Source organism: Notechis scutatus, chromosome Z (genome assembly GCF_049901735.1).
Source record: "Notechis scutatus isolate UNSWTSFEM ecotype Mainland chromosome Z, rNotScu1.2, whole genome shotgun sequence".
Taxonomy (NCBI): Eukaryota; Metazoa; Chordata; class Lepidosauria; order Squamata; family Elapidae; genus Notechis; species Notechis scutatus.
The window spans coordinates 48,404,840-48,418,382 of record NC_142025.1 but is presented as its reverse complement, the minus strand read 5'-3'; the positions used below and the strand labels follow the sequence as shown (position 1 = coordinate 48,418,382).

Here is a 13,543-nt window from a genome sequence, read left to right as displayed (position 1 = left end):
GGTAAAGGTGAAATGCAGCTCACATAGTCCATCTTCTTCAACTCTTCCATAAGTGATCTATGTGTAACACAGAAGCTTCCGTCCAACTGCTGGGATAATTATAGGTGTCTTTTCTGTAGATGTTGCACTCCACAGAAATCTCTATAGCTTTTCTAACCTCTGTGGAGTCTGCTTCTGGCCACAGGAGGGCATAAAGAAAGGAAGCAAAGCAGAAGAAGCAAACCCATGTGGCCATTTCATTTTGCACTTCTCCAAAGCATGGAAAGGACGCACATTATCCTACGAAGCAGCTTGGAATGTTTTGCTAAAAATTTGTCAAAGTGACATCTTCCCACTTCCTCCCAGGATTTGCACGTCAATACTGAATTCTGTAGGGGAGCTACCAAGAATAAACACGGAAACTCACAAAGCACTTGGAAGAAGAGATATCTCTAAACCCTTTGAGAAATAAGGGCTGAATTGCACACAACCTTTTACAATAATCAGCCATGAATTTTAGTTGAACATAGCCCAATATATTGATGTAATCTGTTTCATCCCTGAAAACAGCTTCCTTTCCACCTCCCTTCAGCTAATACTGTATCTCACTACCACTTGGCTGAGAGTAGGCTCCTACAACATTAAAGAAACTGGCATTGAAAAATAATGTTTGAATAATCACAGTAAGGAATGTTTGGCTGTTGATGTGGTCTAAAAGTCGGCCCTTGACTTGGTAAAAGTTGATAACGAAGGCAGCTGTTGTGGCTTGAGAAAAGTGTTTTCCTGACAAGAAGTGACAGATAGAAGGTTATTAAAGAGACATCCAACCTAGAATTAAGGAGAAATTTCCTGACAATGAGAACAATTAATCAGTAAAACAGTTTGCCTCCTGGTATTGTGGTTGTTCCATCACTGGAAGTTTTTAAGAAGAGATTGGATAGCCATTTGTCCTGAATAATACAGGAGCTTCAATTCTGTTATTCTATTATTCTGCTTCCAATTCTGTTATTCTATTTTTCTGCTTCCTAATATTGTGACCAGAGTTAAAAGCCAAGCAAAAGGACAAGAAAACAACAATTAAGAGATGGTAGTCAAATCTATAAAGTAATTAGCACTGTTCAGCCATGGTGTGAACCCTAATCACTGCATTCCACAATGAAACAGAGAGACAGTCAGACAGTTTATAAAAATATCAGTGCTCTGGATCATAAAAATACTTTGGCAGAACAAAACAGTATCAGGCAAGCACAGAGGCACAGACAAAAAACTGTTTTCTCATATAAGTAGTTTTAGCAAAGTGAAATATACTTTTGTGTTTTTACCTAATTGTCCTAAGCCAGAATGTAAATTATTGTTATTTTTTTACTGCTTAAGTATGGTTTTAATTTTGAAACACGTAAGTACAGTATCATTAACATTTAAAAATTTCTAGACAGTACAAATCAAAGCAGTTAAAATTTAAATTCCTATCCTTTAACATTTTAAACAAAAATCTTAAAAATAATTTGAAAAGCTATTTACAAAATATTTGCATCAGATATTATCAATGTAAATTATTTTGTGTGGGCTTAATTCCATGTTTTGAGTTAATCATTTCGTTCAATAAGCAACTGAAGATAAATTAAAGACATTGTGATTTATCACAACATGAGAATTCAGTACTTCCTTCTTACTTTCTTAAAGGCTTTTTTCTTTTGTTTTTTTATCTCTGCAAGCCTTCATGAATGAAAACTTGAAATAATATAAATATTATTTGATGTAAGTAATATCTGAAGCTTCCATTTGTCTTTGTAATTTCTCAAAATCATAATGGAAATATCTACTCTAACCATTGCTGTGTTTAGAGTAAGCATATTAAAATCAACATCTTAAATTGATTTAAGTTAGCAATAACTAACTTGTCTCATTTCAGTATTTTCAGCAAACTTCCTCTAAGCATTACTAAATTTGGGTCCATACCATGACTCCTTACAAAAATTCTAGTTATTCTAGTTATAGCTCTATAATTTTTTCTCAGACATCTGCAGAGTTGGATGCAGTTGGTTGCTGGGTCAATCGGGATGTGCAGTCAATGGAACACACACACACACAGAGAGAGAGAGAGAGAGAGAGAGAGACAGAGACAGAGACAGAGACAGAGACAGAGACAGAGAGACAGAGAGCCTCATAGCTCCCCATTTTGCAGACCAAGCCTAACTTCAGAACTCTCACTACCAATGTTTGAGAAATCCAAACTAAGCTAAATCAATTATCAATGCTATGCTGTGTTGGTATATTTGTTTCTTTTGCTTGGTTTTTGCTTTGTCTGTTAACCTCTAATTTTATTATTTATCTCAACCTTCCACCAAACTCAAAATCTTCTTTCTTTATGATGTTGGAGATGCAGCTTGCAATCCTCTGCAGCTTATTGTATAGCACTGTTCTACTTAGGGCTACCACATCTGCACTGCAATGTATATATTTATATCTGTACATCTTTTCTGGCATCTAGAGGCTGTCAGGATTTTTGCAAATTAAATATAGTTAAGCTATTGTTCCCTCTTTAGATCTTATTTTGCAATTTCTTGGAATCAAGGAATGGAGCACATCCTCTTAGACAAGATAATTTCTATTGAACCATCCATAGCAGTGGTTTAACATTTATAAATCTACCAGGAAAATGTCTGTATGAACAATATTTCATGTGTGTGTGTGTGTGTGTGTGTGTGTGTGTGTGTGTGTGTGTGTGTGTGAAATGTAGGGCTACCAAATCTGGACTACAAAAATCCAGACGACTGTTAGATAATAATAAAATGTTATAAATTTTCTGTATGCCTTTGTGGGCTTCTTGGAGCATCTCAATTTTTTTGGCTCAGCTTGGTAGCTATAGTAAATGTTTATATTACATGTTTAAATTTATATTTGTAAAGCATTGCAATACAACAAGCAATAAATGATCTTAAAATAATATGTGCTTCCTAAGAGACAATTGATTTCATATAGGTACATCACACAACAGTAGAACAGGATACATTTGATACACTGGGAGCAGATGTGGGCTGCTCCATTCCCAAAGGGTTACCATGGAAATGTGCCTATTTAAAATGGGAAGGGCCAAAGAACTGTCAAATTGAAGCTGCAAACTCAGATAACTTCGACATGAAAACAGCAAAGAGTTAAATTTTATACATCTTCTTGGAGCTCTCTGCAGATATGTAACCAGATCTATTATCCTGAACAAAAACATTAAATTTTCAAGAGGTAAATGAACTTATTAGGATGCACTATCTTTCCAGGGGATAAAAAGAGATCTTTTAAGAGTCTAAAGGCATTCCAATAAATAAATGGAAAAGACCAGTGGTTTGCATTATAATATTGATTGGCTGATTTGATCGATGCCCCACTTTTCATGAAAGAGCTCAAGGATGCATAGTGTTCTGTCCTACTTTTCCTCTTACCACAATAAACCTCTGAGGTGTTGAACTGAAAGAGACCAAGAGCCAACAGATGATCATCCATAATTGAGGGGATGGACTTGAACTGAGGTGTCTCATTCCTAGTCCCTACCCCATACTTACCTGCTTCCTAAAATAATCTATTTTCAAATGCAGTGGAATGAAAAACCTGGTAAACATAAGAAAGGCATTGGTGCTTACTGTTTTTCACTGGCATCAACCAATCTGTCAACTCAAAGAGATTTTCTGAAAGTAAATTAGAGGAGCACTTTTTCCAGAGGTATCCTTTTGTTTACAGAGAACAGAAAATAAACAGGAAGCTTGCTTTCTACTTCCCATTCTCTCTGTCTCTGTAAACCATCTCATTTGGCCATTGCTTTGGCTGAACACAACAGTCATTGTTTTTTTAAAGCACAGTAATTGCAAACTTTATTCAACCGACATTTGATTTGAATTCCAACTTAGTTTTTTTTGTGCTGCATGCTTATTGTGTGAATATAATGATATATTTCAATAATTCTCTGTGAGAATCTGAGGTTTATAAGAAGCTAGTGTAACAAATGATAGATGTGCACTAGTAAATATGATGCCAAAGAGCTTAACTATGAATTTCTTTTCTTTTGAAAAATTTTCATCTCTTTAAATAATGATGGTATTAATCACAGGAAAAACTTACTACACACACACACACACACTAAAAAAACATCTAGTAGCTCATAAAAGAAAGGACTGGAGACAAAATAAGAGATAAATTTCAAGAAACCTAGAAAGAAACAGAAATGGGTGTGAAGTAAATAATTTTCCAAACTATTTCTGAAATATTATTATTCTATTAGCTTTAATGTGGAACTAAGACAGGTCTAAGGCAAGGCATACTATTTTTCCAGTTTTACAAATTAGTGTTGTTTTTTTGCTGTTGCATAAAGATAACATTTACTGAAACTCTGGGATTTATTTCAAGAGATTTGAAATATATGTTCTGTATATAGTCTCACACACTTACACAAAGTTTTAAAAGTACTGTAAGTGGAGCATGAGACACGTTTGCCCAACTATTAGTGAAATGAAAGATTATTGCACTAATAGACAACTGAACTTTAGGAAATAATTGAATCAGCCATTTAGAAGAAGGGTGAGGGAGGCATCTTAGCTTCCTGTGGACTAATTCCTTACATTACTGCCCAACCCAAAGTGACAAACTGCTGAGAGCTTTTGAGATGCTCCGCAGACTCAGCGCAGTTTGATGTATGCAGTGACCCTTTCTGGTCCAAGATAACGCAGAGATGTATTCCCAACATAGCAACCCCCTCACCATCTTTACCTGTTGGGAGCCACCGGAGCGACCAGGTGGACATTCGTGGGGGACCGGAGGTACCTCATCACTCTGGGGGTGTAGTCCGTCGCAGCCCTGCTCTCCATGTCCCAGGTACTGGCAAGCAAGAAGCAAGCAAAAGAGACCAAAGTTATCCTACAGTATCCAGCGAGAGGAGCGGTCAGCAAGAGCCCCAGCACGCGCTTACCCATCGGCTAATCCTTCTTGTAGTCCCCGCGGGACCTTGTCCTACGTACACCCGATCCAGGATAGCGGCTCCCCCATTTGCCATCTGTGCCCCCCGAACTCTGTTCCCCCTTCCTAAGCCACGCCTCCCCCGTGGAAGGTCCGGGTCTCCTCCGCCTACCTTGCGCCCCCGGCGCCCCCGGCCGGGAGCCGCGCCAAGCACAGGAAGAGGAGCAGGCTACCGATCAGAGCAAGCAGGGCAAGGACCGCCCGCATCGTGCGCTCGCCCGCCTGCAGCTGCCGGGGCAGCTGGACGGCGACGCGACCCGAGAGCTCCAGAAAGAGCGAGGAACGGAGGATGAAGAAGCGATGGCGATGGCAGCCCCCTGCTGCAGTGATGGCAACCCAGTCAGGTCGGCGGCAGTGTCGGTGGTGGGTAAAGGAGGGGCGGCGATCGCCCGCCCAGGGTCGTCTCCTCCTCTTTGGCCGCGCCGCCTCCCCAGCTGCTTCAACTCACGAGGAGCGACCACCGCCAGTCCCGCTCGGTGGCACGAGATTCGCTTCCTTCTGGGTCTGACGAAGCCGAGGGGAGGGGAGCACCTTGTCCCAGCCCTGCGTGCATCCCTTGGCAGCCCGCCTCCATTTCTCTCCCCCGCGGTCTCTCGCTCGCTCTTCTGTTGACACCAGCGCCTGGAGGAATAGAAACGGGGTGGGGGTGGGTGGGAGGGAGGGAAGGGTGACGCGGGGAGGAGATGGTGGGAGTAATCGGGTGATGTGAAAGAGAAAAGTGGAGCGAAACCAAATATTTTCCAGCACCCATTTTCGAGCAGCAACTGGTGTAAAACGATAGGAAAAGAGTGCCTCTGAGCATGTGAGGAATGATAGAGCTTTAAGGACAATAACTGGATTTTAATCTTTTCCTGAAGATCAAGCAAGCATAATGTGAAAAGGACACCAGAACCCTTTCTGAATTTAATGATAGCATGCAGGGAGTAAGATTTCAACTCAAGCTTTGATAGGCTTGTAAAAACCCTCTATGTAGGAAAGGCTAAGGCTACTAGTAGAGTGGAGGAATGCCAAGCCCTCTCATGTGAGCAATTTTTTGCTCACTTTTCCTTGACAGGTAATAGTGAGAAAAGAAAAATAGAAGAGGGCCAGCCTTGCCCCTCTCTATCTCTTGTCACTAGTTACTTTTGTTACCAACAATGACACAATTTGCTTGAGAAGATCACTTCTATATCTAGCACCTGTTTAGCTGCAACTTTTTCCTTGACTGAGTTTTTATTTATTTATTTATTGGTCATGTGAATGTACAAGTTAGTTACTCATAGAATAATACAAGCAAACTCATTGGCTGCATTCACTGCATTAACCTGGTTAAGAATGAATATATTTCTTGAGTCCATAGCTTGTGGAATATCAGGCTGTCAAAGAGTAGATCTAATGTATTATCTCCAGTATCAGGCCACAGGTCCTATTTGTACTTTTTCCAAGGCTTGCCTAAACAGCTATTTCTGGAAAGGACTGAAAACGCTGGACTGGAAGAGTGTATACTCTAATTCAGCTATACATTGTCTTCACTCTTTGTCTTTTTAATGTGGAATAGGCCATATTGTTTTATTGTGGGAGGGTTACATTCCTTTCCGAACCAACTGTAGGGACCCAAATGTAGTGGGTGGATGAGGATATCTGTGGGGCATGTGCCCAGGCCTGACTCAAGCATGAAAGCTGGCTGGATGACTTTAGGCCAGTTACTTTTCTTTCAGACCAGAATACCCCACAAGGTTGTTATTGTGGGGACAATAGAAGAAGGAAAGTATTATGTATGTTTGTCAGCTTGAATTGGTCATGAAAATAATGTGGGATAGAAATCTGATATACCAGACAAGTAGTAGGCTGGACAAAACCAAATAAATATATTTGTTTTCTGCCATCTTATTCACTGCTCTTTCCCCCCCCCACTTCTCTTTGACTCTCTGTCCTCTCTGTTTCTTTGGCCTCGCATATCCAAAAGACTAACAGAGATTATCCTCCAAAAGTCTCAACTGTTTGCCTATGGAGATGAAATATAATCACATGAAATATAATCAAGGGCACATTGAAGAGGGCCCATGCCCAGTTCTAATAGTTATTCACCCCTTTAATCTTAATAAAAGGACGTATGTTTACTCTTGGATTTGGCCCTTGATGATCATGGTTTCCTCATTGGATTTGTCATGGACTTTGGAAGATCAAATACCTATTCTTTGTCTTTTGCTTATTGTTTTAACTGATCTGAAATTTACAAGCATAGGAAGGTTAATCTCAATAAATCTCAGTCAGGCAGACAAGTCAAGAGACTTGTGCAAAGCTTCTCTTTAAATTTCAGTGCTTTGTTTTTACAGAAAAGTCCTTCTGGAAATTCTGTTTGGAAGTTACAGCCAACCTAGTATAGTCTATCACCCACCAACATGGCAAGAATTTTTCCTCAATAATTGTATTAAATATTGTATTATGCAAGCAAAACTTCTACAGCTACAAAATGGCAAGTCTTTTTCATTTATGGATAATTTAAACAAACTCATAGAAGATTATTGAATTGGTTAGAAAAAGAGAAAATAAAATCAGCTTTCTGAATCCCTGTAGGGTTTCCAAAAGCTGTTTTGCCTCAGATAGATGTTGACAGAAACATGTCATATGTGCAGGCACATCTAATACAAAGTTATTAGTGTCAAATTTTTGTCTTCCTGGGGATTTTGCACACAACAAGTTATAAAGATAGTCACTTGATATGCAAAATACTTGTGTGCCTATGTCAGTGTAATTTTTACAGTAAGAAACATTGGGAAGGGGGAAGTTCTTATACTTGAACTCCAAAAAAGAGGGAATCATATTCCAGTTAACTTAACTCTTTTTATTTCTGTCCTTCAGAGATGCTATTTCAATACATGAAGAGGCTTTTGATGCTCTGAAGAACATTTATTTTTAGTGTGCCATAAATTTGGTACCTGTTCTCCCTCCCCTGCCATCCCTCCCAAAAATTGTACCACCAATTGTATCAAAGTGTTGAGTCAACATTTTTGTGTGCAAAAGGGTGAAGTTCTTTATGATCTGTTTCATAATGAAATGCATTCATAGTATTGAACTTTAAAACACTTAAATGTACTTCAAAATAAATTCTTTTTTAAGTGTGGGCAATACTGAATATCTAAAAAGTGAAAATTCTTTTCATGACAAATTAGAGGACATTTGACAAAACAGAAATGAAGTCAAGGATGATACTCAGATCCAGTAAAAATTCTACAGAATCAAGACATTCCCTAATTAATGTGTCATGCTGTCTCCACCTGTGGTCAGCCAGATGTTTCTGGTAAATTTATAAACAGGACCTGCAATTTTTAGTGAACAGCTGTCCCCTAATGTCAGTATCTGGGTTTCAGAGATCTATCTTCTCTAAACATAAGTATTCCACTTAAGTAACTACATGACTACATGATTTCCAATATAGACCCACTTGAATGTTTCTTTCATGCCTGCTAACATGCAAATTAAGGTAATAATGCTTAATGGTAGTTTAAGTCAAGGGCACAGAATATTGTACAAGCATTTGAATATAATAGGTCACTTTATGCAAAGCAAAAGAAACTCAGATCACATTCAGACAACACATCAAATGGAGCCAAGGATCGACAGAGCATGTGATTCATTGTTTCTTCCTGTCATCCCCCAGGCCTTGCCTACAGCCACTGCCAGTTTGCTTCAGACTTTTCACATTATCTATCTAGGATCAGTTCCTTTTTCACTGCTTCCTTCCTCTATCATCTGCCATGGCTTCTTCATGCTGCCAGACCAAATAAAAAAATAAAAAATACCTGAAATAAACCATGTATCGTTTGTGGCTTTTTTCCCCTCCCTGCCCCCCCCCCCCATTTGTTTAAACATCTATGCAACCTTGGCTGGTTTTTGAATAGCTATGCAGAGATAAATGTGGATACTAGGGTCACCATGATATTTCAGAGCTGTAAAATATTTCAAAACCATATCCCAGAAGGAGATAGTGGGAAAGATAGTCTAAACTGGAGACGGGAAAGAGCCAAGTTAGTTTATGAACAAAGTGGAATCTGGTAGTACATTCAAGATTAAATTTATTAGGATGTAAGCTGCTCTCAAAATCTTATGCTCTAATAAATTTGATTAGTCTTGAAAGTGCTGCTAGACTCCGTGTTTATTATTTTTTTGTAGTTTTGCCAAGAAACGTACAAGAAAGTATTCATGTATTTATCAGGTGTTCTGCTTGAGTCTTATCTCCCAAGTTAATAAGAGAAGAAGCTTTGGAAAACAGCATAGTAAACCCTAAACAATCAAGAAATGTGCAGGGCCTGTGGCTTATTGTTAGAATGGACAGTGTAAAGACTGTTCTCATCACAAGATAAGATGTAGTCACAATGTCAATCACAATCCTTTTTTAAGAAGAAAATATTTTTTAAAAAGACATTTTGCTTGGTTATCGTCATTCTTAAGATGCAGTCATAGAGAACTGAAATGGCTTGCATATTATTGAAGTAACCACATTGCCTTAATATATATATTTGAGATTCTTTTTTTATGGCCAAAACAACCTTGGTTTTTCATCCTGCAGCTTGATTATAATCAAGGAGAACTACAATAAATTTCTCTATGTTTATCTATGCAGCCAACAAAAAAGGAAAGTTGCAAACAAGTCCCTTTTGCAAAATTTTAGGGATTTATTGGTTATCCAGACAAGCAAGACCAATATGATAAAGGTAGGCGGTGCCTGAGGGTTCTATCTGTACATGTATTTTCCTTGTGTTCAATCACGTCTGATTCTCAGAGTCTGCCTGGACAATTCCCTGTGGTTTTCCTGGCAAGGTTCTTCACAAGTATTTCCCTCCCCCCCCCCCAACTAGAGCTGAGAGAGTGACTAGCCCAAGGTCATTCAGCTGGCTTTGTGCCTGGGGTGGGAGCAGAACTTACGGTCTTTCAGTCTCTATAGCCTAATCCCTTAACAATTTTTTAAATTTACTTTACTTTAATTTTAAAATTAACATGTTGATGTTACAAATATCAACATGGCAGAAATGCCCCTGCAACTAAAGTTACATTTCTTTTAAAAGTGCAATGCGTGTGCCTGAAACATATAAAAAAGGCGGTTGGACTTCAATTACATGAGCAATCCTGATCTTTATGATCTCTTGTTTCCTTGTCCTGGTTCTTTTGTAACGAATATCCACTCATTAGTGTTCTTGAAACAAATTCTAGTTGCCTCATTCCCTTAGTAAGACTCTCTAGTTATATAAATTAGTTACTATGGCAAAACTGAGAAGGAAAACATTGCCTCGGATATTCAAAGGTATGTGATGTGTACCTAAAGTTTTGCCATCCACATCCTGCTGCTAGTTTTGCAAGCTATTTCTATTTCTATCTGGTCTCTTGATTCAGAAAAAAACTCCAAAGGGATTTATATACAAAATAGAAATAATAATAGTGTTCTAATATCAATTATGGTATTATTGGAAGAAATATCCTTCTGGGTTCAATTCCAAATGGGGAAAAAGACACTGGAAACATGGAAGCTGTTTGGAAGGTTTAATAGTGGACAGGACCACATGGCCTGAAGCTCCAAAGAAGGAAGGATGATCACATGCTTCAAGGCGAAGGAAGAGATCAAGAAGGAAGGGCTGATATGCTGAGAGTGCCTGGGTTTTATAACTTTTTTGGGAATTTGAATTGGAACTTGTATTCCGATTGGTTGTCAGACTTCCATGCAGGGGCAACTGTAGGCTGTCCTGAGTTCCAGGCTTGGTTGAGTCTTGCTGGATGATGATGCATTGAAAAGGGCTTTTGGCAATAGCTTTACCTGGAGATCTTTGTAATGTAAAGTATTCTGGCCCAGGCCTTAATGGCCCACCCATTAACAAAGGTGGGGGTGAGCTTCTACTTCTGAGGTGAGTTTCTACTTCTGAGTTTCTACTCTTTTTAGGGGAAATATTCTGCCTTTTAAATATTTCCTAGGATATTTCAATTTTCTAGGAGAAGTGTGGGTGCTAACTTCCTACAGCATCATATTATTATGGAACAGTCATTCCAAATAACAGTTACAGTCCATCAATTAAAACAAGTTTCATTCCAAATGCAGTCCAGCATTGAGTGTTTGTTTTCTGTTCATGAAACATAAGATTCTTTCCCCTTTATTGATATGATGTAAGCTGCTCCTGAGGACAATTCCAAACTGAAGGGCTCCTATAGGAATTTTAATTTTAGCAAGAGAAATGAACTTGGTGCCCATAGGAATTGATATGCTTGCAGACATCTCCCTTGGCACCAACAAACCCTCATTTTCCAATTTACTTAATTCTTCTAAATATATTTTAAAGTAAAAATAAAAATAAATGGTAAATAAATGCTATAGAGCAGGGGTGTCAAACCTAAGGCCCACGGGCCAGATCTGACCCACAGGGTGCTTAAATGCAGCCTGCAGAGCCGGCCTGGAAATATCAAAGGAGCTCCCCGCAGTGCCTCTGGCAGCTAAAATGCGCGGCTCCCTGCACCTCTTTTTCACCTTCCATGGCCTTCTGCAGCATTCTGCCTGCTGAAACTGGTCCAAAAAATGGGCCCAAAACAGGCTGAAAACAGACTGACAAACGGGCTGAAAATGGGCCAGGCAGGCCGTTTTCAGCCAGCAGAGTGCTTCAGGAGCCATGGATGGTGAAAATGGGGTGCGGGGGGGGCATGTGTGGACCTACCATGCCCCGTTTTGGCTGGCAGGGTGCTGCAGGAGGCATCCGTCCTGCCGTCCCCCCGTCCCTCCCCCACTGGCCTGTAAAGGAGAACTACAGTGCTGATCTGGCCCTCGAAGAAATGCAGTTTGACACTCCTGCTATAGAGCAAAGCATCAGCCTCTATAACCAACTTTATTTAAAGAATGCTTTAGGGTGCCAGACATACATTTATATTCTTTCCAACTAAGAGGGAATTATTTCACATGGTGCTCACTTGTTCAAGTAAAGGATGAAGATTCATTGGAGAAGTAGAGAAAAACTGGGACTCACCTAGTTGCTTTCTGAGAAATGAGAATTTTACACATGGGAACCACTGTGGGAAAGCTCTCAAAATATATCCCCCAATCAGAGGTGGTATTCAGCAGGTTCTGACCAGTTCTGGAGAACCGGTAGTGAAATTTTTAGTAGTTCAGAGAACCAGCAAATACCACCTCTGACTGGAGATTTTACAGTATCCTTCCCCTGCCATGCCCCGCAAGCCACACCCACAGAACCGGTAGTAAAAAAAAATTGAATCCCACCACTGCCCCCAATCCTAAATGAGTCCACCAATGTAAAACAATGTGTGGCATCTCAAAAATTGCAGACATGATCCCTTAAGTTCAATTGTCGGTTGAGTAAATTCAGGAAAATATTTTGAAACATTTTCCTACTTGTGGAATGAGATTTTCCATCAAGAGAAGTTAATTGCTGGTCAAAGTTTGAAGGACACAAGAGCATCATAGAAAATGACATAGGAAGATCATGTGGCTGGACTGAGAAGCATGATCCATGATAAATAACAGATCCTGTACTTAATGTTCTTCCAAAATTCCTCTTTAAATAACTGTACATGTGTATCATTCCTTTTCCAAAAGGCAGAAATTAATTGCCTTCTTGCACTTCCTGCCCCATTGTGAAAAATCAATTTGCTCTGATAAATTTTAGAGTGAAAAGCAAAGTAAAAATGCTGGGGGGGGGGGGGAATAGGCAACTTTTTCCAATCTTTAGAGAAGGCCAAAATATTGGACTGATTTACCAAACACAGTGCTTGGGGGAAAGGGACTTTAACTATATCTTGTAGGATATAACTGGGCTGAATTCTTCTAGAACTGAGGATATGATAAGTAATCCTTGGTGAAACTATTGATTATATAAGGACTTAAAATTGTTACTCGAAGCATTTGCATTGATTCACATTTGTGCAAGCTCACCAGTGTGGAAAGTAGTTCTTAAGGAACCACATTAGAACAGATCACATACAGAGGCACATGAAGATCTGCAATAAAGAATTCAAAAGCAGTGTAAAGCTATCAAGTTCAATTTTATTCTTTGTCCCTGCAGGAGATATCAATGCATCATCAGCTACCTCATGCATCCTCCATACAAACAAACAAATGAAGCAGGAAATAAAATTGATTATTACTAGAAGATTCTTGATATCCTAAATTAGCCTGGCTAGCAGAAAGCAATTGTCTTCATAATCACTGCATATAAGCACTTTCCACAGAAACGTAGAATTTACTCTGTTGTTCACACAAGCTCACAATGTGAATTCTCCAGGAACTATTATGAAGCACATTGTGATTGCAAATAAAGTTGTGCAGACTTTTCCAATTGACCTGCAGGCATGTGGCTTGCTGGAGAATTAAAAGTCAGCATGATAAAATCAGCTCTAACATTGTCCTCATCCAATTAAAATAGTTTTACTAATCCTACTCATTATTTCAATTAATCCATAGATGTTAGATTACCATCCATGTCAAGATCCAATCAGATGGTTTTTTAAAAAGGTTACACTTCAATCTGGGCATACTGGTCTTGTCAAGGTGCCAACAAACAAGTAAACAAACCAATCCCAGAATGTAAAAACA

The 13,543-nt window shown here is 39.2% G+C and overlaps 1 protein-coding gene across 3 annotated transcripts in view; it reads right to left on the bottom strand.

Annotated features, from left to right (window-relative positions):
• Positions 1-5,562, bottom strand: part of ST8SIA6 (ST8 alpha-N-acetyl-neuraminide alpha-2,8-sialyltransferase 6) — a 67,149-nt gene extending 61,587 nt beyond the window's left edge. Inside the window, exons 1-2 of one of the 3 annotated variants that reach the window (XM_087948105.1) lie at positions 5,093-5,562; positions 4,735-4,842 (exon numbers count right to left, since the gene is read on the bottom strand). In XM_087948105.1, the coding sequence (XP_087804231.1) occupies positions 4,735-4,842; positions 5,093-5,187 (203 nt within the window). In that variant the 5' untranslated portion in view covers positions 5,188-5,562. The remainder of the gene's footprint in view (positions 1-4,734; positions 4,843-5,092) is intronic. The other 2 variants (XM_087948106.1, XM_087948104.1) reach the window with 2 other exon arrangements.
• Between the last annotated feature and the right edge of the window lie 7,981 nt (positions 5,563-13,543).